This window comes from Dipodomys spectabilis, unplaced genomic scaffold, assembly GCF_019054845.1.
Source record: "Dipodomys spectabilis isolate Male_0828 unplaced genomic scaffold, ASM1905484v1 ptg000190l, whole genome shotgun sequence".
Taxonomy (NCBI): Eukaryota; Metazoa; Chordata; class Mammalia; order Rodentia; family Heteromyidae; genus Dipodomys; species Dipodomys spectabilis.
The window spans coordinates 6,253,243-6,280,128 of record NW_024870867.1 but is presented as its reverse complement, the minus strand read 5'-3'; the positions used below and the strand labels follow the sequence as shown (position 1 = coordinate 6,280,128).

Sequence of the window (26,886 nt, the reverse complement as noted above, 5' to 3'; positions counted from 1 at the left end):
ATATTCTAGAATATCTAGTCCACATCTTCCTTCACCAGAAAAGACTTATGCAGATTCTTTTTACCTGTGGTTTTTAATTTAAATATGTGGCTATTTTGTATTTGTTTTATCTTCCAACTTGTTGTGTATGTGTGTTTAGAAAAAACAACAACAAAACTTCTCCATTTGTTTTGTAGGTGGAAAATGTTAATCAATGAAAAAAATCACTTTTGGTCAGTAGGAATTACACGAAGCAGATCTGAAGGAAATTTGGTTGACATGGAAGTCCGAAAACTTTCAAAAACTTGCAATATTACAGGTACAGTATATTTATTAATATAGCTAACAGTATACCTAATAGTATAACTATAGTAACATTTTTCTAACATTAAAAAATATGTACGAGTTTTAAAAAAAATTATGAGATCCCACCATTATCATAGACATATGTATCACGGAAATTCAGTATTGTGGAAAATAGGTAAAAAAAAAATCCACATTATTGAAATACAGTAAATATTGTAAAGAAGCAAACAGTCATTAGTAAGTAAACTTCTAGAGCCTTGTGTGATAGCACACATATGTAATCCTAACAACTTGGGAGGTGGAAATCAGGAGGATTTTTTTAAGGCCATTCCAAGCCTTAATAAATAAAATCAAAGTGGTATGTGCCTGTTTTCTCAGGTACATGAGAAAGCTAAATAGGAGAATTGTGGCATAAATATGAGACCCGAGCGGGGCTCCCGCGGCTCACGCCTATAATCCTAGCTACTCAGGAGGCTGAGATCTGAGGATCACGGTTCAAAGCCAGCCTGGACAGGAGAGACCATGAGACTCTTATCTCCAATACACTGCTCAGAAAACTGAAAGTGGTGCTGTGGTACAAGTGGTAGAGTGCTTGCCTTGAGCTGAAGAGCTGAGGGACAGTGCCCAGGCCCAGAGTTCAAGACCCACGACTGACAAAAAAAAGAGACCCAATTAAAAAAAAAAACAGAAAAACAAAAAACAACTAAAATTAAAAGAGGTTGGTGGCATCATTTAATTAGAACAGCTTCTGCCTAGCAAGTGGAAGACTCTGAGTTCAAACCCTGGTACTGACAAATAAAGTTTCAGTATGCTTTAAATATAGTGAATTTGGGGGTAAAGAGATCTCTGGAGGTTGGAGGACCTAATTGTTTTTCATAGAACAGAAAACCATTGAACTGATCCTCAAAGAAAAACAAAATGTTAGGAGAGAAACTAGACAGAAGGATAAATAAGAGAAATTTTCCTATATTATTTAAAATATATCTTCCAATTTTTAATGTGCAACATTTAGAATCCTTTAAATCAAGTAAAAATTCTATACATATTGAATAAAACAGTGTGATGGTGCTCTAGAATCAATTTTTTCTTTTTTTAGAGAACCTCTGTTAATTTGGTTGCTCATTCTTTTATTTTCTCTAAAGCAGTAGACTCACCAAGTCCCCAGGGTCATTAGTGACATTTTCTGTGAAATGACCAAATATGAGTCATTCTTAACACACCAAAAAATGGCTTCAATATTATAAGATATAGAGGAATTCTTATACTAGAAATGTAAATGCTTTAATGTGTTACCAAGTCCTTAAATGCTCACTTTACAAAGTAATTATCAATGTCTAGTGCTTGTGATAAGACATATTGGGTCAATACAAAGTCATGAAAGACCCAGTGAATTCCTGCTAGGAGGAAATCCAATGGTGGTCTGTTATATCAATGTTCTTTTTCACACACACACACACACACACACACACACACACACACACGCACATTTCAATGTTATTAAGGTTATCACCCCTTTATACTATGTATAAAAATATACTGAAAAATGTATCAGTGCATGGACCTAGAATAAATCATGCTAAGTGAAGTAAGCCAAGTTCAGAAGACAAAGGGTATATGTTTTCTTTCATACACGGAAGCTAGATCTAGAAGATAATTGGGCATGATCATTTTTATAGGATTCTAGGCATTTACATACCAACAGACTAAACGAGGATACCATCAGGTGAGAAATCCAAAGGCATAACTTCTCTGAACAGCTAAAATACAATTTATGGAAAGGAAATCTAGGAAACGGAAGCATGGGTTTTTGTTGTGTTGTAGGTGGTGGTAGTAGTTTTCGTTTGCTTTTGGGATTTGTTTGAGGTGGGGGAAGGAGGGACACAGACAGGAAGGAGGAAGTGTGATTCAATATATACTATGTGGAAAATTACTATGTAACTTATGGGCAGGTATGAGAGGGGGAAACTGGGGGAAAGTGAAGGAAGAGATGACATTGTCCAAAAAAAGGAATGTACTCATTACCTGACATATGAAATGAGATGACATTGTCCAAAAAAAAAGAAATGTACTCGTTACCTGACATATTTACAACACTTGAATAATATTATATTAATAATATATAGTAAAATATTAAAAATTTTCAATGCAAAGTTGCCAGAAAATAAGGAATTAACAATGACCATTAAATTAAGCAATTAATTTTATAGATGTATTTGATGTTGCTATTTAATTTTGAATCCTATCTGAAAAGAAAAGCATTAAATTGAAATTCTAGATATAATGGCAACAACTAATTTGTGTTTAGAAAATTCAGAATAACTGAATCAGTTCAAATGTTTGCCTTTGTGAACAAAATGAAACATGACATATGCATACATACATGCATGGTAGTCTAAGGCAGTGTGTTAAAACATATTGATTATATTGCAACATATTGCTTATCTATTAATATGTTTATATATAGATGCATTGCTATATACATATATATATATCCTAGTGACTAAAGATAAATATAGTCAAAATTTTCTTTTCCTTATTTTCAAATGAGAACTAATTATAGTTTTGTATTAGATAATAGACGAGATCAAAAAGTCAAGTAAAAAGCCGTGTTTGGACTTCTGAGCTTGATCTTGGTTGTAACTCCGAGTGCCTCTTTACTTGTGTTTCACTTTGTTTTTGTTTACATGACAAGAATGCCACAACTGGCCAGATGCTCCTGCTCTTCCAGTTCCTGATACCTCCAAAGCTCCCAATCCATTCTGGAATGAACTGTCCGCTTCTAACCCATTTTTGGACGACATAACTCAGCTAAGAAACACTCAGAAGAGAAATACCATTTCCATTCTGAAGGAAGATCCTTTTCTGTTTTTAAGAGAAATAGAAACGGGAAATTCTTTCGATTCTTCGGGTGATGAACTCGATGTGCATCAGTTGCTCAGGCAGTCTTCCTCCAGGAAATCGGTAAGATCGAAAAGTGTCTCAGAACTGCTGCACATTTTAGATGACACGGCACATGCTTGTCAGAGTACGCATAACTCTGACCAGATCCTAGCTCAGGACTTAGAATGGCTTCAGAATGATCGAGAAGCTTATAAAATGGCCTGGTTAAGTCAACGCCAGCTGGCCCGCTCCTGCCTGGATTTGAATACAATTCACCAGAGTCCCGGCTGGGCTCAGACTCAAGTTGCAGAGACCATCAGCGTTTGTAAATTAAACCACCAAGGAGGCTCTGTACAGTTACCTGAATCCGATATCACTGTTCATGTGCCCCAAGGCCATGTGGCTGTGGGAGAATTCCAGGAGGTCTCTCTAAGAGCTTTCCTAGATCCTCCACAAATACTTAACCATCATCTTTCATGTACTGTCAGCCCTCTGTTGGAAATCATGTTAAGCAACCTTAATACAATGGAAGCTATTTTGCTGGAGATGAAAATTGGGGCTGAAGTGAGAAAGGATCCTTTCAGCCAAGTCATGACAGAAATAGTGTGTTTACACAGTCGGCACAAAGAGGGCCCTTTCAAAGTGTTAAACCACTGCTATATATATGAAGACACTATCCAAGTCAAGTTAATTGACTTGAGTCAGGTGATGTATATAGTGATAGCTGCCCAGGCTAAAGCCATTCGGCCACCGGCTGCCACCATTTGGGATTATATCCACAAAACCACCTCAATTGGCATTTATGGACCCAAATACATCCACCCCAGTTTCACGGCTGTTTTCACAGTTTGTGGACACAGCTATATGCCATGTAAACTTACAGTCTCGGATATCAGTAAAGGTGGAAAAAATACATCTCCAGTTGTGTTTCAGCTCTGGGGAAAGCATTCCTTTTCACTTGACAAGCCCCAGGACCTAAACATTTCTGTTTTCTCATGTGATCCTGATTTTGAAGTAAAGGTAGAAGGAGAAAAGGAAGAAATTAAACAAAAGCAGTTGGAAGCAGGGGACATAATTCACCGACAAGTTTTATTTTCTTTGGTTGATCACAAAGACATGCACTTGTTCGTCTTCCGAGTTCAGGTGTCGCCTCCCAATGGTAGGCCAATTTCACAGTTCTTTATCACTTCGCCTGACCCAGCACCAAATCTGAAAAGGCTCTCAAATCTGCCAGATTCTTTGCAGAAACGAAAAGAAGCCAAGTCTTCTCCTCTACCACCAGCAGTGCTTGTGAAATACCCCACATTTCAGAATAGAAAAGTGAACTTTACGAACTACGGTGTAACCCTGAAGACTGTGCTGAGACAAAGCAAGATAGAATACTTGCTCGAATATTTTAAAGGGGACACAATAGCTCTCTTGGGAGAAGGGAAGGTAAAAGCCATTGGACACTCCAAAGTAAAAGAGTGGTATGTGGGCGTCCTCAGGGGTAAGGTTGGCCTTGTGCATTGCAAAAACGTCAAGATAATCTTAAAAGAGCAAGTTATGGGTACGTCTGATACGGAGTGTACCACAAGGAACCTTCTTGAACAGATTGCCCTGCCCTTTAAAAAACTGACGTATATATACTCAGTTGTATTGACGTTGGTGTCAGAAAAGGTCCATGATTGGAAAGTTTTAGCTGAGGTGCTGGGTTACTCACATTTGGCTCTGCAAGATTTTGATGGAATACAAACTGAAAAAGAATCAGAAAAGGTTTCTTTTGTTGTGAAGAAGTTAAAGGAAGATTGCCACGAAAATAGAAATACGAGGAAGTTTCTTTATGAACTTATTGTGGTGAGTATTTCTTGGCTATTATCATTTATTTATGATAAAGCACACATTACAATGATGATTATGATTATGATTTTATTTGCTTGCGGTCCTAGGGATTGAACCCAGGGATGTATGCTTGCTAGGCAACTGAGCTGCCTGCCACCTGAGCCATGACCCTGGGCTTACCACAAGAAACATTATTAGCTTTAAAATATTTATAACCAAACATATGAGAAAATAATTTTTAAGTTGAAGTTTCAAAGATGTTTAAGACATTTTACAGAGAGTCTAGAATTTTTCCTACAATATCATGCAATTGGATTCTCAGATTTGAGATTCAATTTTTATTTGCTCAGAAAAGAGGTCCTCAAAGATTACTTTTAAAGAGGCAAAGATGAAAGATTCTATTTGTTCTGGGCTTAAAACTTAAGAGACATTTTCTCTTCCTTTTACAAATGTTTAGATAGCTCTTAAAACATCAGAGAACTTCCATATAATTAGATAAGAGAAAAACTTAAAAGTATCTTTGTCATCCTTGGAGGTCCACATTTTATTTAGCTTCACGTTCTTCTAACGTATTATCAGTATGCCTTGTTTGGAATTTAATATTCTTTTAAAAATATTTTTATTGTAAAGGTACTGTATAGAGGGGTTACAGTTACATGAGTAAGATAATGAGTACATTTCCTATTGAGCATTGTTCATCTCAGTGGACAGCTTAGTGGAAAATCATAAAGAATTATTTCGTCTTTATAAAAGTAGAAATTCATTGTGTTATTAAAATATCATTACCATATATATAATAATCATTAGAATGTTAATGTTTAAATAATAACTGTAATTTTCTGGCTGGTAGCAGATACTTTCTTGAAATGAAGTTTGTATGTTTATGTATGCTTTTGTGTGTGTGTTGAATAAAAAGTTTTGAATGTATGGTAGTATTCTATCTGTGAAAATCTATGCCCTGTAGGAGATAAATGAGATGATAAAAGATGATATAGAGAAGGAAGGTTTATATATATATATATACATGCATATATAGTTAAGATACTGTATATATATACATATATATAGTACATGAATAAGGTAATGAGTACATTTCCTATCGAGCATTGTTACCCCCTCCTTTGTTTTTTCCCTACCATCCCTTCCCTTTCTACCTCCCCCAACCCCAAAGTTGTAAAGTTCATTTTCAACATAGTGTCTTATACATCTCATTGTTACTATGGGTCAACCTGTATCCTTGTAGAGGGAGAAACTTTTAATCAGGTACAAACAGAAAGAAAGACAGGAGAATCAATTTGATCTGTGACATTAACAATAATTTACATATTAAAGATATAAATACATAAAAACATTTAATTGTTTTCAAAGTTTATTATAACTCACAATGACACCAAAAGGAATTAAACTTAAAAAGCCCAATATCCTTTTGGTGAACGGACAGATTTCCTTTTGGTATACTATTTTTTCCACTTAATCTGGTCTTGTGGCTACTGAATGCTATAAGCTACTCTACTTGGTACAAGCTGAAAATTCATTTTCAGTAGTTCATTTGCAGCATGTATCCATAAAACATTGATATTGGAACTGTATTCTTTGTTCTCTTGGTGGCTGGAGAGAAAGTTACATTGCCTAATGATCTAAAAGTTTAAGCCTGATCAGATTTCAACTTTTAGGCTTTAGTAGCATATTAGACAATGCTGATGGAAATCAGGTCCCAATGGGTGCCCCAAACTTACACTTATCCTCAGGGAGCTGTAGGAGTTCCTTGTGAGAGTTTTAGGCCTGTCTACCTGAGAGAAAGACAATTGAGTATGGTATATAGAGTTGCCTCTGGAAACTTCATTTGCATAAAAGTATAATTTTTTATACTCTGTGATGCCTTTCTGTTTCTGGTTTAAACTTCATTTCATTTCAAAGAATTAGGAGAGTTAAAAATAATGAAGTAGAGATAGTGAGTTATGCATATGAAGTCCTATATTTTGGGGATATGGATTTTAAACTCAGATTTTACGATACCAAATGCTGATTTTGAAACCCTAAAGGAAAATACCATTCTACATAGTGGTAAAACCATTTAATAATGCTTCAGGGCCTGCTGGGGCCATAACTCCCAGTATAAAAGTGGGAATCTTGTAAACTCTATATAACAGCCATATGTAATCCTTCTAATTTTATATCTCATGGGCAATAAATAATCTAAGGACTTCAATAGTTGTCTTCATCACTTGTTTTTACTTAATATGTCATACTTGCAGGTAGCACATCTAAGTGCCAGTATCAGATTTATTTCCTAATTTGAACAGATAAGTACAGACGGACCTAATTACATCTGAAATGTATCCAAGACAAAACAGAAACTACTAGACTTATTTGACCATGCAGGGTGAGTGACAAAGTCCAGGGGCTGAATGAAAGAAGAAAGACTGATGGCTTTCTATTTCGCATTGCAGGAGATGGTCTTATTTTTAAAACCCTTATATATAACACAATTACATTAGTGGTCAGGAACATAGGTAGTTGTTTTAAAATTTATAAACACCAATACTTTTGTTCAATTGAAGGTGTGTCATATTTTTATTCAATATGCATATATCCTAGGAAATTTTAAATCACATTTTAGTGAAGCATAAAATAATGTGTACCATTACTAGTGTTCTCATTCTTCACATACATACACACACACAAACACACACACACACACACACACACACGCACACACACCACTTGTTAGTCTTCCAGTAAGGGAAGACATTATTTTTTGTGCATGAATGATCACTACTAGACTCATAGATTATCACCTGTTACAACATCAGAGTAATTTTGAAGTGTGCAGTTCACCTTTCTCCTTTTACAATGAAAGATATCAAAACACATATTAGTTGACAAATATTAGTTGGTTAACCTAAAATCCATAATTAACCATTGAATTTGTCCTATATCTTCCCTATTTCTGATTTAGTTATGGCTACCATCTTTGGCTTGTTAAATTTGCCTAAAATTGAGCCAATATTTTGAGTTTGAAAAAAATCCAATTATATGGTGGAGAAAAGAAAGACCTACAATTTCTGGAATACTAAATGAAAAGTCAAAGTGACTTGCTTTTCATGATGATGTATAATTGCTGTCTCAGGGTCTGCTAAAGATGGATTGCCAAGGGTTAGTGGCACATCTAATCCAGGAGGCTGTTATTCTGACCTCAGCAGTCAAACTTGGAAAAGGCTGGAGAGAACTTGCTGAAAAGGTTGTACGGCTCACAAAACAACAAATGGAGGCATATGAAATTCCCCATCGTGGCAGAACTGGAGATATTTCTGTAGAGGTAAGATATGTGTTATATCTAGTTCAATGGTGAAAACTTGCAGGCCAAACAAATGTTTTCAAGCCTGGACCACATGTATGGATTAATTGGAATGTCCACAAACAACTACCACCTGAAGTGACTACCCTTGTAAACGCATTGAAACTACCTGAAATAATACTAATAATATGCACACTCTAAGAGGTGTGGAAGGCCATTACAATATATTGACATTGTTCCTGTTGTTTTTCATATTAACATAGCTTTCGACCAGGTTAGCTGATCAAAATGGATTGATAAGAAGTCAGGGCAAAACAAATAAAGAGAAGAAGCTGGGGAGGGGGCAGAGAGAATACAGGTAAACATTCAATGTATATCCTACAAAATTAAGAAGAATGAAGGAAGGGATGGGTTGGAGGGATGGGTATGAATATTGAAAGGAGTGACATTGATCGAGATTTGTTATATTCATCAACTGCTTTATTAAATGGCAACTCCTTTGTACAAGCACTTAAACATAATAAAAATCAGGGTTTTTTTTTTTTTTTTTTTTTTGCGGTCATGAGGCCTGAACTCTGGGCCTGGGCTCTGTCCCTCAGCTCTTCAGCTCAAGGCAAACGCTCTACCACTTGAGCCACAGTGCCACTTCTGGTTTTCTGAGTGGTTTATTGGAGATAAGAGTCTCACAGACTTCTCCTGCCCTGGCTGGCTTTGAACCATGATTCTCAGATCTCAGCCTCCTGAGTAGCTAGATTTATAGGCGTGAGCCACAGGTATCCAGCATAAAATAAGTTTTTTAAAAAAGGAAGACAGGGCTTTTAAGAGCTTATGTCATTTGACAGTTAATTTTGATGGGAAGCCTTTGAATCAAGACAAGACAAGGGAGGAAGATACAGTAATTAGAACTTACAGGCTTCAGGCTTTCAATCAGTCATCTGTGATAGACCAGGAACACCAAGATGGTGGCTGATGTGGAGCCACTGATACTAGGGACAAATGCCTGAGAGTTCATTATCTTTTCTACAATTTTTCATACAGTAAGAATTATTGATATCCTATACAGAATTACAGTGTAAATATTTACCATACAAGTACAGTTTCTGTCCATATTCTAACAAACTAGCACTCACAGTAATGAGGAACAATTTTCATTCAATTAAATAAAATAAAATAGCATAACTAAACATAAATAAATAATAGAAATTAAAATATAAAACAAAATATTCCATAACATATATAAAGTATTAGAATATTCCATAAAAGTCTCTGTATCTTTTAAATTAAAAAAAATTCACAATGTTTACAATCTTTGCTGTAACTTGATCATGACATGGTAAAAACAAAAGCAATGTTCTCTACTTTTGAGGTATGATCTGGATGCTAGAGTTTTTTGAGAATTTTCTTCCTCTGAAGTAACTGTTCCAGGTGGGTGATGAGGACAAAGCAGCCTTTGGATGAGGAGTGAAGCATTAAACCAAGTCAGCTGAAACCCAACAGCTGCAGGAAGTATCAGCAGACTGGCCATCTGGCCGGAAGCCTGGGCCTCCAGCAAGACCAGCTTAAAACATGACTAGCCAGGAGCAGCTGGAGACTGAGCACCTATTTCTCTCATAGACTATAGCTATCTCTATAAGCTTTGAAGGGCATTGCAACCTATAAGTGAGCATACAACAGCTCTGAACACAGTGTACAATGTGGACACAGGCATTAGCTGAATGAAGATAAAGTGTAAGAAATCCTTAGGAAGGAGATGAGAACCATATTAAGTGGAAAGTGCTGTTCTGAGTTAGAAATTTCAGCTAACCAATTTAAAAAAACTGTCTAATTGAAACCTTATTTTTTCCTTGATAAGTTCTTAAAGACTTTGTTGATAACTTTCAGAGGATGAGCTATTTTAGAAGCCTTTTTAATCATCTGGATTCTTTCTAATTGTGGTTGTAGTTTATCTTCCCCCAATCTTGATGGAAGCCAACAAAAGCCTACTTTTCCATTATTTACTTTTACACACCCCAAATAATAAATGACTAAGTCTATGCTGGAGGCTAGAACTGCTCGGAAGCATAAAGGAAATCCCCTGGATGTTTTTCATAGTGTCACAATTTGATTTGTTTGATTAATACTAACAGTCATTACTCTGGTCCATGTTATTCAATACTTAGAAAAATCTAGGGTATGTTATTCTAAAGCTATTCCAATAACCAATAAAAATATGTACCTATTAGGCTATTTAAACTAAAGGATACTGTATGCTAATTTGCATTCTCCTAAAAACATATAGTTGTATAATTGTTTTCTCTTTGGAAGGATTTTTAAAAGTATGATCAATTTACAAATGAAGTAGTTGATTTCAGAACACACCATTTGAACTGGGAGCCAAAGTGCAGAGGAAGGGAGCTGGCATTAGGGCAAGAAAGAGACCCACGTTCAGTGCTCTTTGCTGCTTTTGTTTCCTCTCAGGGCATACAAATTCCTAAAAGTGTTCCTGTATGTGTGTTGGGACCTATAGTAGGCTGGGCTTTTTCTCACTCTTTTTTAACTTCTTTTTTTTTTAAATAATTTTTTTATTGTGAGAATACTGTACAGAGGAGGGGTTACAGTTACATGAGCAAGGTAATGAGGACATTTCTTATCAAACATTGTTGTCTCCTCCTTGGTTTTTCCCTTACGATCCCTTCCCTAACTTCTCTCTATTCTCTTTGTTCCGCTCTTACCATATTGAACAGAGAGTGATCCGGCACTTGTCTGACTCAGGCACACTTCCTAGAATATTACAAATATGACTTTTCTTGCGAACAGCAGTGTCTTTCAGCAAACATTTGCAGAAGAGACACAAATACGATGGGCGATGTAGAAATATTTGTTGACTGGCCTTATTCTATAGAGTTAAAAGGTCGTGCTCCAAGTGCAACATGGTGAACCTCCACACTGAGCACCTGGAGCTTGGGCTCTCTCACTACTCACTTCATGCTTTCTTTGTTGTTATTCAAGCCATGTTACATTGCTTACCAACTTTTACCTGGATAACGTCAAGCCTCAAGCTGACTAAATAAGGGGGAATAGCGATAGTATGTTTTTTCCATTTTTTCTTGGAGAGTTTAAAAAAATCTTTTCATGTTCTTTTCTAAAGTGAAGAAAGAGCCTTTCTGTGGAGAGTTTTGAGAATGTTAAATTAACCATCTCCCCAAATTAAATTTTAAGAAATTGTAATCTATTGTTATCATTCCTACATAAAACTATACACTTACAATTTGATTATAAGCAAATACAATTTACAGACTCTGATGGAAACAATATGTTTGGGAGATACGAAGATGTAACTCCTGCAAGGTTTTATTATACTCCCCTGGAAGTTCAGTGAAGCTGGCTTTCCTAATCTTAGTATTTTGGCCATCTCAGAAACCACTCACTTGCACAAAGTCATAATCAGCAGTGTATATCTTAAGTTTGTTTTGTGGTAACCATTGAACCAGTAAAAATGAAATTATCTTTTGTATTTTCTAGGAATAGTCTTTATCCCTTTTCATTTTCTCACTAGCAGCTGGAGTGTTCAGGGCATTTATTCTATGTCTAGTTTAAAGCTGGCAAAGTAGATGATATTGAAATGCTAATTTTATGCATTTTCTTAAGCAATTAAGAGATCCTTTTTATAATTCCCCCCCTCATATATTTTTCTCTCTCCTCTTATCCTTGGCTCAATGTTCTATTCACCCACCTACTTCAGCAGATTTTCTGAGTATATAAATTCTCAACATTGAGTTTGGAACTACAAAAACACAAACAGAATACAAAACAAAGACATTTGTCTCTTGAAAGCTAAAATTTATTTATTTTTTTAAATTTAATTTTGTGAAGGTGATGTATAGAAGGGTTACCGTTACATGAGTAAGGTAATGAGTTCATTTCTTGTCAAACATTGTTACCCCATCCCTCATTTTTCTCCCACTTTTCCTCCCTTCCACCCCCACCCCCAAGTTGTAAAGTTCATTTCCAACATAGTGTCTTGTGAGTATAGCTGTTGCATTGATTTACCTTTTGTCCTTTGTCTCACCATTTTGTTGTTCCCCTTCCCTTCCCCAAATCAGATAAACGTATATGTAAGACATGGGGTAGCAAAATCAAATATGGTGACAACAGCGCATAAACAAAAGGGGATAAAAAGAATGAAAACGAAATAATTTCACACAGTACATTAACAACAACAAAGAAAAACCTTGGAGTTTCAATATCTTGGAGCTCATTTCAATTATTGAAAGCTAAATTTAATGTTGGCGTGGAGATGGTTAATATTTGAATTGTTATAATATCTTAAGTTAGCATATTATTAAATAACAATTATGGTTGTAGTGATCATAGTTGCCATTACTTACTAAATGTCAGTCTTTCTGAACACTTTACAATATTTCATCAAACTTTGTAAGAAAGAAATGATAACCATTTGATTTTATATATACGCAAACTAAATGTGAATTCAATTAGGTGATTTATCCAAAGATTCATGGTTAATAAGTGATAGAACTATAGAATTTGATTTTTTTATTTTTGATAGATTCTTTTTTGCTTTTTTTTAAAATAAGTTTTTTATTGTGAAAATACCGTACAGAGGGGTTACAATTACATAAGCAATGTAATGAGTACATTTCTTATCAAGCATTGTTGTCTCCTCCTTTGTTTTTCCCCTACCATCCCTGCCTTCCATCTCCATGACTACACTCCCCCCCCCAAAGTTGTAAAGTTCGTTTTTCGACATAGCGTCTTGTACATCTTATTGTTGCAATGGGTCCACCTGTATCCCTATTTAGACAATTTGTTTTTTCCCTTCCGTTCCCCAAATTATACCAACATCAAATACAGTGAAAACAGGTTATAACATGGGATATACAAAGTAATAAAAACAATCACCTTATAAATATGTTAGAAACAATAGCAAGAAAGAAAAAAACCACTTGTGTCCTTATCTTGGGCTTCATTTTGCCTAACATCATCTTATCATCTTATCTGACCTTTTCTGCTTGTCTCAGACATATATTAGTTATTGCAAATAAGGGAAACCATGGGACCTATGTTTCTTTGGGCCTGGTTTACTTCACTTGATATAATTTTTTCAAGTCTTTCCATTTCCTAACAAATGGGGCAATGCCATTCTTTCTGATGGAGGTATAGAATTCCATTGCGTATATATACCACGTTTTCTTGATCCATTCATCTACTGAGGGGCATCTGGGTTAGTTCCATATCTTAGCTATGGTAAATAATGCTGCAATAAACATAGATGTGCTGGTAGCTTTAGCATGGTCTTGTTTGTAATCCTTTGGGTAAATGTCCAAAAGTGGGATTGCTGGGTCATAGGGGAGCTCTATGTGGAGTCTTATGAGGAATCTCTGGTGTTGTTTTAAACGTGGTTGTAACTACTATGCTAAGCTAATAATAAGCCCTTTTAAAAATAGATAAAAGGGGCTGGGAAGGTGGCTCAGTGGTAGAGTGCTTGCTTTGCATGCATGAGGCCCTGGGTTTGATTCCTCAGCACCAGCAGAAAAAGCCAGAAGTGGTGCTGTGGCTCAAGTGGTATAGCTCGCCTTGAGCTGAAGAGCTGAGGGACAGCGCCCAGGCCGAGTTCAGGCCCCACGACCTGCCAAAAAAAAAAAAAAATAGATAAAAGTTGTCAGGAATATTTAGGAAATATATTCTAGTCCCAAAAGATCCTTGAGAGGATTAGGAGAGCCCCCGGCTCTTAGTTACTTTTAAGTTCTAGAAGCCTTTGAAGAGAAAATTGGGGTAGAGGAGGATTTGCCATAATACTTATTGGGAGGTATGGTGGATGCAGATCCATATGTTGTTGGCATGGAGGGAGACAGTCATTCACAGCACAGAAATAAAGCTTCTTAATTGGACTTCTGTCCCAATGGTACCATTTACTTTCCTAGGATCTTGAGGAAATTGTATGACTTTTCTAAACATTTTTAAAAAATTTTATTTATTTATTTATTTTGTGAACATACTGTACAGAGGGGTTACAATTACATGGGCAAGATAATGAGTACATTTCTTATCAAGCATTGCAGCCTCCTCCTTTGTTTACCCTTCACATCCCTTCCCAGCCTCCCCCCCACCCCCCACCCAATCCTCCCCCCCCCCCCCACCAAAGTTGTAAAGTTCGTTTTCGACATGACAACTTGTACTTCTCATTGTTGCAATGGGTCCACCTGTATCCATAAACGACTTGTTTTTCCCCATCTCCTCCACAAATTATACTGACATCAAATATAGTGAAAGCAAGGGTTATACTGTGGGGGAGGGACATACAAAGCAACAAAGAGATAATCTTATAAATGCGTTAGAAACAAATGCATGAAAGAAAAAAAACATTTACATACATATCTAAGGGTTCATTTTCCTAACATCACCTTATCTGACCTTTTCTGCTTGACTCATACATATACTAGATATTGCAAATAAGGGAAGTAAGCCAAGCTCAAAGAAAAGTAGGTCGCTATAGCCATCTAATCTTCGATAAGGGAGCTAAAACAATAGAATGGAAGACAGACAGCCTCTTCAGTAAATGGTGCTGGCAAAACTGGTTAACTACATGTAGAAAACTAAAGCTAGATCCTTATATATCACCCTGCACCAGAATCAACTCCAAATGGATCAAAGACCTTGAACTCAAAGCAGACACTCTGAAAACATTACAGGATGGAATAGGAGAAACCCTGGGTCTCCTTGGCTCAGGCCGAAATTTTCTGAATAGAGACCCGGAAACACAACAAATCAAAGAAAGGCTGGACAAATGGGATTGTATAAGGTTGCAGAGCTTCTGCAGGGCAAATGACATAGCTAGCAAGATCAATAGAAAGCCCACGGACTGGGAGAAGATCTTTACTAGCCATACAACGGACAAGGGTCTCATATCTAAAATATACTTGGAATTTAAAAAATTAAACCACCCAACAACAAATCCTCAAAGAAACAACTGCCCAATAAGTAAGTGGGCGAAAGACTTAAAGAGAAGCTTCTCTGAAGAAGAAAGAGGGATGGCCAATAGACACATGAAGAAATGTTCAACATCCCTAGCCATAAAAGAAATGCAAATCAAAACAACATTGAGATATCACCTCACTCCAGTTAGAACAGCAAAAATCAAGAAGTCTAACAACAACAGATGCTGGAGGGGATGTGGACAGAAAGGAACCTTACTTCATTGTTGGTGGGAATGTAAACTTGTTCAACCACTTTGGAAAGCAGTATGGAGGTTCCTCAAAAGACTCCACATAGAGCTCCCCAATGACCCAGCAATCCCACTTTTGGGCATTTACCCAAAAGATCACAAACAAGGCCACACTAAAGCTACCAGCACAACTATGTTTATTGCAGCATTATTTACCATAGCTAAGACATGGAACCAACCCAGATGCCCCTCAGTAGATGAATTGATCAAGAAGATGTGGTATATATACACAATGGAATTCTATGCCTCCATCAGAAAGAATGACATTTCCCCATTTGTTAGGAAATGGAAAGGCTTGGAAAAAATTATATTAAGTGAAGTAAGCCAGGCCCAAAGAAACATAGGTCCCATGGTTTCCCTTATTTGCAATATCTAGTATAGGTATGAGTCAAGTGGAAAAAGTCAGATAATGTGATGTTAGGAAAACGAAACCTCAAGTATGTATTTTAATGTTTTTGTTTCTTTCATGCATGTGTTTCTAACGCATTTATAAGATTATTTCTTTGTTGCTTTGTATGTCCCTCCCCCACAGTGTAACCCCCGCTTTCACTATATTTGATGTCAGTATAACATGTGGAGGAGATGGGGACAAACAAGTCGTTTAAGGATTCAGGTGGACCTGTTGCAACAATGAGAAGTACAAAATGTCATGTTAAAACCAGCTTTACAATGTCGGTGGGGGGGGGTATGATTGGGTGGGAGGGAGGGGGGAGGCTGGGAAGGGAGGTGAAGGGTAAACAAAGGAGGAGGCTGCAATGCTTGGTAAGAAATGTATGCATTATCCTGCCCATGTAATTGTAACCCCTCTGTACAGTATGTTCTCAAATAAAATAAAATAAAATTTAAAAAAAAAAAAAAAAGAAACGTAGGTCGCATGGTTTCCCTTATTCAAACATTTTTTTTAATTTTTAAAATTGTTGTACAAAGGAGATGCCATTTAACAAAGCAGTTTATAAATGCAATGCATCTTGATCAGTGTCACCCCTTTCAACATTCTCATGCCTCTTTGACCTACTCCTTCGCTTACTTTTGTTAATTTTGTGATATATAAAATTAATTCTTCACTGCCTTCTCCTCCCCTTCCTACTCCATACACTGGACCCCACCACCCCCTTTCACAAGTACCCATTTCCTGGTGCTTATTTTATTGGGATTTGACTTTGTCTTTCTAAACAATTACACTATTTGAGCTCTCCATAGAATCTACTATACTTCAGTTAAATCATTTGTAACTCCTTGCATACCACCCAATGCGATTACTTATAACTTACAGGCTCATTCTAGCTAACACAAATGAGAGAAGCCATGGAACCTTTGTTTCTCTGGGCCTAACTTATTTCACTTAATTTTCCCAAGTCTTTCTATTTCCTTATGAATGGCACAATATCATTTTTTCTAATGGATGAGTAAAATTCAATTGTTTATATATACCACATTTTCTTAATCCATTCATCCACTGAGGGGCATCTGGGCTGAATCTATAGCTTGTCTATGGTGAATAGTGAAGTGATGAACATGGCAGTATGGTGGCTTTACTGTAACAGTGTTTGTTACCGATTGTATAAATGTCCAAACTCTCTGACTTACCAGATATTGGAAGAGAACATGAAATATACACATGAAATATTTTGGACCGTGCTCTGTGAATTGTAACCACTAAATAAATCGTGTAATATAGCAACTATATGACAATGAATGTTTTTTGGAAAATAGAATAAATATGGTAATTTTTTTTACTAATATCACTGGGAAAGAATATAAAGAAGAAAAATGTCAGCAGTGATCTCAATATTTTTTTTTTCTGAGAAACTAGTAGACTGCTAATGCAGGGGGAAATGAGAAAAGGCCTTAGCTGAATAGCTATTTTTATTGGGCTTAACAACATCTAATGTTCCCTGGAAAATGTCTCTTGAAAAGGTACAAGATTGTCCTCAGATTCTTATGGTTTTCTGGCTAACATGGCAACTTATGAACTTTGTGTACAGGTATGCTGTATTGTCCAGGTTGGTCTTTGAGCCTGGTTCTGTTTAACCTTATTACTTTAGCCTTTGTTCATTGTTGTTTTGCAGTGAGAATTTTACGTACATTTTCTTATAAGAAAAAGCATTGTGTGGAAATTCATGTATCAGAGATAAAGTATATAGAACATCTCTAATCTTTTCATATTTAAGGTGGAAATTTTCTTAGATTATCATCACCCACTTTACACAGTTTTATACTTGCTGTAATATTCAATTTCAAAATGATACTTCCTTTTTTTAAGAGATGAAAGACAGAAGTCAAAGACGTCATATTGAAATTTGTGGAGTAAACACATTACCTTTGATTTGATTCTGTATCATATGTCAAGTTATGCACGGAAAATCAAATAGAAATAATTATATCATGTTAAATGTTTTACATGTGTTTAATGTTAAGTGTTACATGTGTTTAATGTTAAGTGTTTTAAAGGTATTTATATGTGAAAAATCTTTCATTTTAGCTTAGATTTTCTTTACTAAGATCACATATACAATAAAGAATCTTAGAAAATCAAAATATAGTTAAGTATAAGACCTACATCACTTACTACTTGAGATTGGTTCAAGAAGTGGGGAAGAGATGAGGTAGATTGATGCAGGGAGGTGAGTTTGATCAAGATACTTTGTATGTGCACATGGACAGATCAAAATGAAGTACCCTGGTACAAATAACTGATGCTAATGTTAAAAAACACTTTTTAACAAAAGCAATTTGGGGCCAGTCTTTGGAGAAATGGTACTGAAATTATTACTTAGACAATCTGGATTTTTTTCCCTGGATGTTTGATTGTGGATTTTTACCAAAACATCAGATTCATTTGAGCACCTAATGTATGTTGGGGGATATTTTACATCTGTTCCTTTATAACCTTAATGCTTCTATGGCATTGAAGATACATTTTTCCCCTTTTGACAGGAGGGGAAAATCAAAGCCAAAAAATTCTATAGCCCATTGCAGATTTTAGAGCTGTACTGTCAATGGTATAAATTAAAACCTAAACATGTGCTCTTAAACCCTCTAGCTCTTACCTTTGTATTTCCACTAACTTGATTTAATGTTTACCTAGAGAAACTGGATTATGGAAACTCAGTTTCTCCACATTTTGACATTCAGATTTCTCTACCAATAAATATTTCATGAAGGCAAGGAGTGCTACTAAGAAGAAAGCAATGAGGGCTGCTATCTAGGAGTTGGCTGGTTACCCTGTGATGCTGGGCTTTAAAAATATTTTAAGTAGTTGTAAAAAGGAGTTTCAATTTAATATGTCTGTTTATGAAAACAATGTTGTCATTGAGCAGATAATCCAGAAAAGAATAAGACTTGTCTTGTTGCGGTTTAAACAGCTCTTCGAGTGTGGGTCATGCTTAACTTGTTCCGAGTGATATTTTTATTGCATTTAGCAGGCTGTTATAAGCACACTCTTCCTAGAGAAGCCTACATCAAATTTTAACTAAGCACCTTCTGAGAAAATAAGGACCCCTAATGTGTTACTTGCCCTTCTCCTTAAAGACTTACTAATTACATGAGATGTTAATCCCTACCAGGGTGCTGTGAATGATGAACTGAAGACAGTGCACATGCAATAGTCATTAAGAAGGAAAAAGTCCTAGTACTTCTTCAGCTGCTGGTACTTAAAATGAAACATGGCACCTAGTAATTTTATGAGAAAAGCAGGTGGATTATTAATTTTCAGATGTGGCAAATGTAATTATCCAGAGGTAGTTAAAATCAATTACATTCTTTATGCTATTCCTATTTTAAGAGTTTAAAAAGAGATCTGAAATGCTCTGCTCAAATGTGAATTGCTTTTTTTCACATCGTGGCTCACCATGTAATACATCATCTAATGAGCCTTATTGCCTTCTAGGAATAAGCACTCTAAATTTGGAACGCTTTATCTTTTTGTATCTATTCCTATTTCCCATTTTCCTTTAGCATCCTATATATTATGTTTTCATTGCCTTTCTATATTTTACTTTCTCCTCTAATACTGAGAAGATAAAGCAAAAGAAAATATTGAGACTTAGGAAAACAGTGAGAGATTAAGTATTGTGGTATTACCCTTTATGTTAAGAGATCAAAACACATAGATGAAAAAATTAACCCTGTACTTTTATCAGCCTGTGCTTCCTATTCAAAAATGAACACATAAAACTATAAGGTAACTACAAACTATATGTAAACTGTGAACTATAAACTATGAAGGAATATGAAAAAAATATAGCAGTAGAAGCACAAAGAAATGAAGATTATCAATTATATGTGATAGAAATGAGAAGGCTGAGAGAAGTGTTGTATGATTAGAATAATCCAACACAAAAAATTCTTGGTGGCCATCCTTTCCTTCTGATTTGCTGAAGGCTAAGTTCACAATTTACCTTAATCATAGCATTAAACAAGGGTGGGAGAACTATTTTTTGAAAGCACAAAATAGAAAGATAATATAATCTTGGAAGAGATCCTGGTAGACTGCAATCTGTTTCTAGTCTTTGTAAGATGATATATAAATCAACCCAGAAAGATAATTATTTATTCTACTTACTTTACCTGTTTAAATATTTGCAGAAATGATTATTTTCCTGTGATTTATTACAAAATGTAAAATCTTTTGTGACCTTGCTGGTATATTTTTATCTGGACAGAATTTCACAGAGTTAATAAATATATGCAAGTTACCTCTTGTGCTTTTGCCTTTGACAGCATATATTTGCTTTCATAAGAAAAACTAGAATAAATTAAGATAGAAAATGCTGAAGAAGTCAGTGTAGGTATTTAAATTTTTACATCCATATGTCACATACCTCTTCCATAGCTGATATTTGCTTATTAAAGGAAAACTAGCTTCTGAAATTGAGTGTTTTTATCATTGTATCTAGTACATAAGTACTGAATTATGTTATTTCTTGCTCCTTCCCAATTTCTCTCCATACTGACCCTCTATACTATGTTTAGATTTTTGTCTAAAGGAAGATAACTTTTTCCTCTTGGAGGCTTTAGTTTTACTGCCTCAATAATCCTAAATGTTTTATTTATCAAGGTAAGGAGTTAAAAAAATAAACTGCTAGTATATGTCTGAGTCAAGCAGAAAAGGTCAGATAAGTTGATGTAAGGGGAATGAACCCCAAAATAAGTATTCAAATTTTTTTCTTTCATGCAATTGTTTCTAATATATTTATAAGATGATTTCTATGTTGCTTTGTATGTCCTTCCCCCACGGTACTACCCCTGCTTTCACTGTATTTGATATTGTTATAATTTGTGGAGGGGAAGGGCAAAAACAAATCGTTTAACTAGGGATACAGGTGGACCCATTGCAACAATGAGATGTACAAGTCATTATGTTGAAAAACGAACTTTACAACTTTGGTGGGGGGGGGAGAATCGGGTGGGGAGGTGGGGGGAGTAGGGGAAGGGGAAACAAAGAGGAGGCAACAATGCTTGGTAAGAAATGTACTCGTTATCTTGCCCATGTAATTGTAATGCCTCTGTATATGTTTGATATTGGCAAAAAAACATAATCTGCATCTCCATTGAAGAACATTAATTTTTATATGTTTTTCTTTGTAAAAAATGCCTCTGTTTTCTGCTTCTTATACTTCCAATTCACTCTCTGTTTCTATAATACCCAGATTCCACGTGACCAGGTATTCTGAGTCTTTCATTTCTTTGGCATTTCTTCATACCTGTTGTCTACCATTTGTTATGATTTCCAAGCTACCATCTCCAAAGTTACCAAAAACCTGATAACTAGATTCCCACTTATCATGAGTTGTAGTTAGAATGGAAGTCCTTTGCTTGCAGTATGGTGGTAAGTGTTCAACACTGGAAAACCTCTAATTTATGGCCCATGCTGACTTCCATAGTATGCATACTTCAATCCTGGATGGTTTGTAGTGTCTAATGTGTCACTAAATAACATCAGCAGTGAGAGGCTCTGGAGCCAGCCCCAGACAGTCACTGATGTCCTTTGGGGGAAGCTTCGAGTCTCTGGCATTCCTCCTATTTTCTATCACTGATTCTGACTTCTCTCTATTCTTTCATTCCTCCTGTATCTGTCTTTATCCATGAATTCAAGATTTAGTTGAAGTATATATTTTTATCTCTTTATTCTCTTCCTTTACAGTTTCTTTAATTCATAGATTTTTCTCCATCACTGTAACTGGAATGATGCCCAACTTTTGATTCTCTGAAGATCATCTCTCCATTGTAGGTCATCTCCCCACCCCCATTTTACCTCTAGTTTTAGCTCTACTCATTAGACTTAAACTAAGTAGAACTCGAAACTCAATAGAGTTAAAACTAGGCTTCCTATTTTGCCCCATGCAAAAAATTACTAACTTCCCTCCAAATACTTAAAAAATATTACATGAAAATGACATATTGGACATTTCATAGGAGTTAATTAGGACTTAGGAAACATTATCTGTATTTTATAGATGGTAAAAATTCAAACCCAGTTGACTTCAGTGTTTCAATGTATCCTGTCCAATAGTTAATGGAACTGGGATGTGAACACAAAGTCATATCAGCAGACCCCAAGTTCTTTCTGTTACAGCATTATGGCTCTTGGTCAGTGGAAAGATCATTTTCTCCTCACACTACTTAAACCATGCTAGTAAATTTGGATTTCCTTTTTAATCTATTGTTAATTATTGAATCCTTTCTCCTCACACACTGTGCCAGTATTTGAGTAAGTGTTTTCTCTTTCTTTCAGGGCTGTAAGCTTCTAAAAAAAGGAGTACTGGTGGCTGATGACAGTAATCTTAGCTGTTAAGGAGGCCAAGATTTGAGGATGGTGGTTCAAAACCATCTGGGGAAACATGTCCCTGAGATTCTTATCTCCAAGTAACCAGCAAAAATTTAGACGTGGAGCCTACCTCAAATGGTATCACATCAGTGTTGAACAACAAAAAAGCCAAGCAATTGCTCAAGGCCTCAAGTTCAAGCCCCTTGACTAACACACACACACACACACACACACACACACACACACACACACACACACAGAGCAAGAGCAAATGTCTTTATTTTATTCCCCAATGTAACAGAATTTCTGGTAGTGGTAGGCACTAAGTACATCTTTAATAAATAAGATAGTTAAGGAATAAAGATATATTTTGAACAGATTCACTTCATTTCTCCTCTAATAGCAATTATCACCTGAGAGTCTTTGATGATTTTATATAATAGGAGATCAAATAATAGGAGATCAAATAATAGGAGATCAAATTTTACACAAGAAATATGCAAATTTAGTTTGATGCAAGATGAACAAGAAGAAAAAGCATTCCAAATGTACTAGGATTTTAGTGGAAACTATTGTACCCATTTCTGTACAGATCATGATTTAAGCTTCGGTAAATATCAAATGACTTCAGGGAAATGTCCTTCCTTGCATTTCTGATTATTACAGGTGACTTCTTACACTTTCAAGAATCTTCCTTAGAGAACAAGACTCAGCACTCAAAACCCAAATATCTATGCAAATGCCTCTGAATTATAAGAGCTAGCTTCACTGTTATGCCGTCAGTAATTGGCAAATATGTGGAGGTTGTGGGCACTCTGCTGCTGTTCATGAATAGATGTATCTCTGGAGCTTTCCCAAGTCTGTAGTCTCTAGTTATGTATCACTTTTATGTATTTCACTGCTCACGATTGAGTGTGACTCAGGGTTCTTCTATAGATAGCAATCCACAGAGCTGTGACAAGATCTATGACTCAGAGTTTGTACCTTGGAAAGTTGATGAGACCATTTCGACTATTTTTGAGTACAAAGGTACCTGAATGCCCTCACATTATCCACTTGAAATTTTTAAGTGGTGTTTTCAGAACTATTTTATAATAATCTACTATGCTATTATCTTATAATTGAAATCCTGTCAGTTCTTGTTCATCATTAATATTTCCAAATACATTTCAAGTTTCTTACCAGACCTGATCACAAAGAAATTTAGAACAGTCTTAGAAGACAATAGTTGTCAATATCATTCTTGAAACTAGTACATGAGAAATTAAAAAATAGTGTACCAATTGGTTGAGCATCTGAAACTTTTTGGTGAGTACAGTGTGGAACCTAAGTCCCAGAGCCGTAACAGACAGGAAAGACTCACTACAAAATCATTTGTTCATTTAGTGCTTAGTATCTCATTTGGTCAGTGAGAGCCAAGTTTGAGTCTGGCAAAAAGCTTCCATTGCTGAGCTCCTAGCGCCAATCTATACTGTGGGAAACTTGCGTTCAATATAAATCTACATAGATAAATGGGACCACATACCAGTCACATGTTTCAGGGGCAGAAGATATAATTCTCTGTAAATAGGATTTGTGAGGGTAAAGCTCAGATACATAACACTGAGTTGATTTCTGTTGCTATAGTGCCTACCATAACATGATATAATTTTGATAATTGTCTTTTAATGTCTACTTTGTAGAACTGAGCTCGTCATAATTGAGAGTAGGGATATTCATGCCTTCCCAGGAATACTGATTTAGACAACTACTCTGTGAGTCCTTTACATGGATTGACTCAAAATATAATAAAACCTCTTGCTTCGTTGGGTCTTCAATTATTCCTTCTTTAATGGTAGCTTATGCACTGATAACAGAGGAAGAAAACAAATTCTAACTCAAGGCCCCACTTCATGCGATATTACACTTAATGGAAGCTCTATTTTAAGAGATCGATTCTGCATAATATTAAGCCCAGAGTCTGTGCTCCTACATTTTGCAAATGATAAAATCACAACTGAGTTAATTTCAAACAAGTAGTGAGTAATAAAATTTACATTCTAAATATTCCCATTACAAGTGCATGCTCATTTTGTTATTTTCCTAGAAAAGGGTTGTTTAAATCTGTGTGTGTGTGTGTGTGTGTGTGTGTGCGCTCGCTCATTCGCTTGTCTTATTTGGCTTGCTTTTGTCTCTATTCTCTCTGAGCCTAGTTGCCTTGGTTACCATTACATACGTGCTTGCATGTGAAATTTCCTTTTGACGTACATTTATTTCTATGGAAACAGTGATGTCACTGGTGTGGGTAGGTGTTAAGGAAGAGCAAAGTAACTAACTATTGAATATTGATCTTTCCTTTGGCTCTAACAATAAGTTTTCCTGACCAAATGATTTGCTTTAAGTCATTAAAGCCATTTTGGAATTAGAGAGCTATATTTTTGTTTGTATTTTGATGTGATCATCAAGCTACATTTTTCTTTGTTTATAGACTTGCTTGCCTAGCTTGACATGTAAGTTTTAGAGTTCCTTTTTATGATATGCAGTGACATAAAACTCATGAATAGACATGTGGAACTATAAGAGTTACTTATTTTTTTAAAAAGTAATAATATGGTTAGGAGCTAGGGCCTTGTGTGTGCGAGGTCAGTATTCTACCATTTGTAAAACCCCCATCCCTTTCTTGCTTTGGTTATTTTTCTGGATAGGGTTTGCTTTTTGTTTAAAATTTTATTTGCATAAAGTTATTAAAGAAGGATGTTTCATTGTGACATCATGCAGACATACTATGTACCCCAATCAAGCCACACTTTCTTTCTCCCTCACCCCCTGCCCCATTTTAAAATAATTTCAACAGGTTTCACGTTTCCCTTTTCACATATGATACAAAGTACTTTGACCTTGTTCACACTCTTCAATGGCTAGCCTCCCTCCTGCTGGCCATAGCCCCCACCAACACAGCCAGTTTTATTTTTTGGTCATTATTTAATATGTATTCATTTTACAAAGGAGTTTTACAGTGGGTTTTTGCGTGTGTAAATTATTATATTTTAGTCTGATCAGCCCTTCAAGTACTCTGTAAGTACTCTCTCATTGTTTTTTTTTTATTGTGAAAATACTGTACAGAAGGGTTACAATTACATGGGCAGGATAATGAGTACATTTCTTATCAAGCATTCTCTCATTGTTTAATAATTTTCAGTGTAATGCTTTATGCAGGATCTTGATTTTTGCCTATGGCAGCTTCTGACTTCCATCCCCCTACCTATGATTCCCTTGTATTTGGAATTACAGGCATGTGCTGCCACACCCAGCTAAGAGTTATTACTGTAATCTTAAGTGTCCCTCAGAAAGTGAAGTCTGTAGTAATAACAAACGTTATTGTCAAAAAATGGTTCAAGTGATTTTATATCCACGTCAAGGCAATGGGCAATAAATGATGGGTTAGAAGTATAAAGACTGTAATTGTAATCATTGTTTAAAATTATCTCTAGTTTTATGCAAACAGGACTATAACCAGGTAATGATACTTATTAAAACGTGTTTTTCTATGGTATCAAATAAGCCTCTGTAGAACTATAGTCTACTTTCTCTTAGGTATTAGGCTGTCAATGTGGTTTTTTTTTTGGGGGGGAGGGAGGAATCATCAATATCTCTCTCCTTCTGCTCCTCCTGCACAATCCTCCAGCCTAATCTGTTTTCTTTCCAGATGATGTGGAAGCCTGCCTATGATTTTCTGTATAATTGGAGTTCACACTATGGAAACAGCTATAGAGATGTGTTGCAAGACCTTCAATCAGCTTTAGACAGAATGAAAAACCCTGTGACCAAACAGTGGAGAGACCTAACTGGAACTTTAATATTGGTGAATTCCTTGGAGGTTTTGAGGGTAACTGCATTCTGTACATCTGAGGAAGTATGGTAAAGAACAGCATGTTTAAAAGGGCAGGGAGAATGGCAGGGTGAGGGGACAAATATAAGTATATGTGCTTAAAAGAAATGAATCTCAAAAACTGTATTATATTTATTTTCTTTTTTTTAAACCTGGTGAAATTGTAATGCCTTGCATTGTATCCAGAGTTGGATTTTATCATCAAACACCTTCTCAGTGCATGATTCAAAGGCAAACATTAGCTGCTTCATTGCTGAGAAAGCAAAGACAAGTCACTTTTTACCTCTTTTGAAGTTGCTTTCAATTTTCTTCAGTTAAAACAAATTACGACGAATAATATCACACAGATGTATGTGAATCAAGAGTGGCAAAGGGACCTGGAGTTTCCCGGCAGACTAGAAAAGGGGAGGAGCCCATCGCAGAACTGCAAGCTTCCTGTACATGGTCTCATGTTCCTTGGTGTTGCTGGCCAACATCACTCCCAGGCTTCATGTGGAGACGTGAAGGACTGAAGAAATCAACCAAGGCCAGCATAAAATAGAACATCTGCAAAATTCATAACCTGTAGCCGAATAGCAAAAAGAATAATAAATAGGAAAGAATATTGAAGCTTACAGCAAAATTGCAGTTACTCTATTTTAAGTGAAGCTTGTTCATCTTTTTTAGCCTGTCTTGAAAGATTGCCTCAAGGAAAATATGAGTTATCAGAAATTTGCTGTCTGTATACATGGGCCTAGTGTTTT

General features: G+C 35.9%; 1 protein-coding gene across 1 annotated transcript; it reads left to right on the top strand.

Annotated features, from left to right (window-relative positions):
• The first annotated feature begins 183 nt into the window (after positions 1 to 183).
• Positions 184 to 26,193, top strand: Macc1 (MET transcriptional regulator MACC1). Its single transcript, XM_042695813.1, has 4 exons — positions 184 to 298; positions 2,978 to 5,001; positions 8,117 to 8,305; positions 25,961 to 26,193. The coding sequence occupies exons 1-4, from the start codon at positions 184 to 186 to the stop codon at positions 26,174 to 26,176; spliced, it is 2,544 nt and encodes an 847-aa protein (XP_042551747.1). The 3' UTR covers positions 26,177 to 26,193.
• The last annotated feature ends 693 nt before the right edge of the window (positions 26,194 to 26,886 follow it).

Bases quoted from the DNA above. Each gene is read 5' to 3' on its own strand.
- Macc1 (XM_042695813.1), top strand. From the start codon at position 184: ATGTTAATCAATGAAAAAAATCACTTTTGGTCAGTAGGAATTACACGA. The intron at 5,002-8,116 runs GTGAGTATTTCT...TTGCTGTCTCAG, and splicing joins TTCTTTATGAACTTATTGTG to GGTCTGCTAAAGATGGATTG. The intron at 8,306-25,960 runs GTAAGATATGTG...TTTTCTTTCCAG, and splicing joins CTGGAGATATTTCTGTAGAG to ATGATGTGGAAGCCTGCCTA.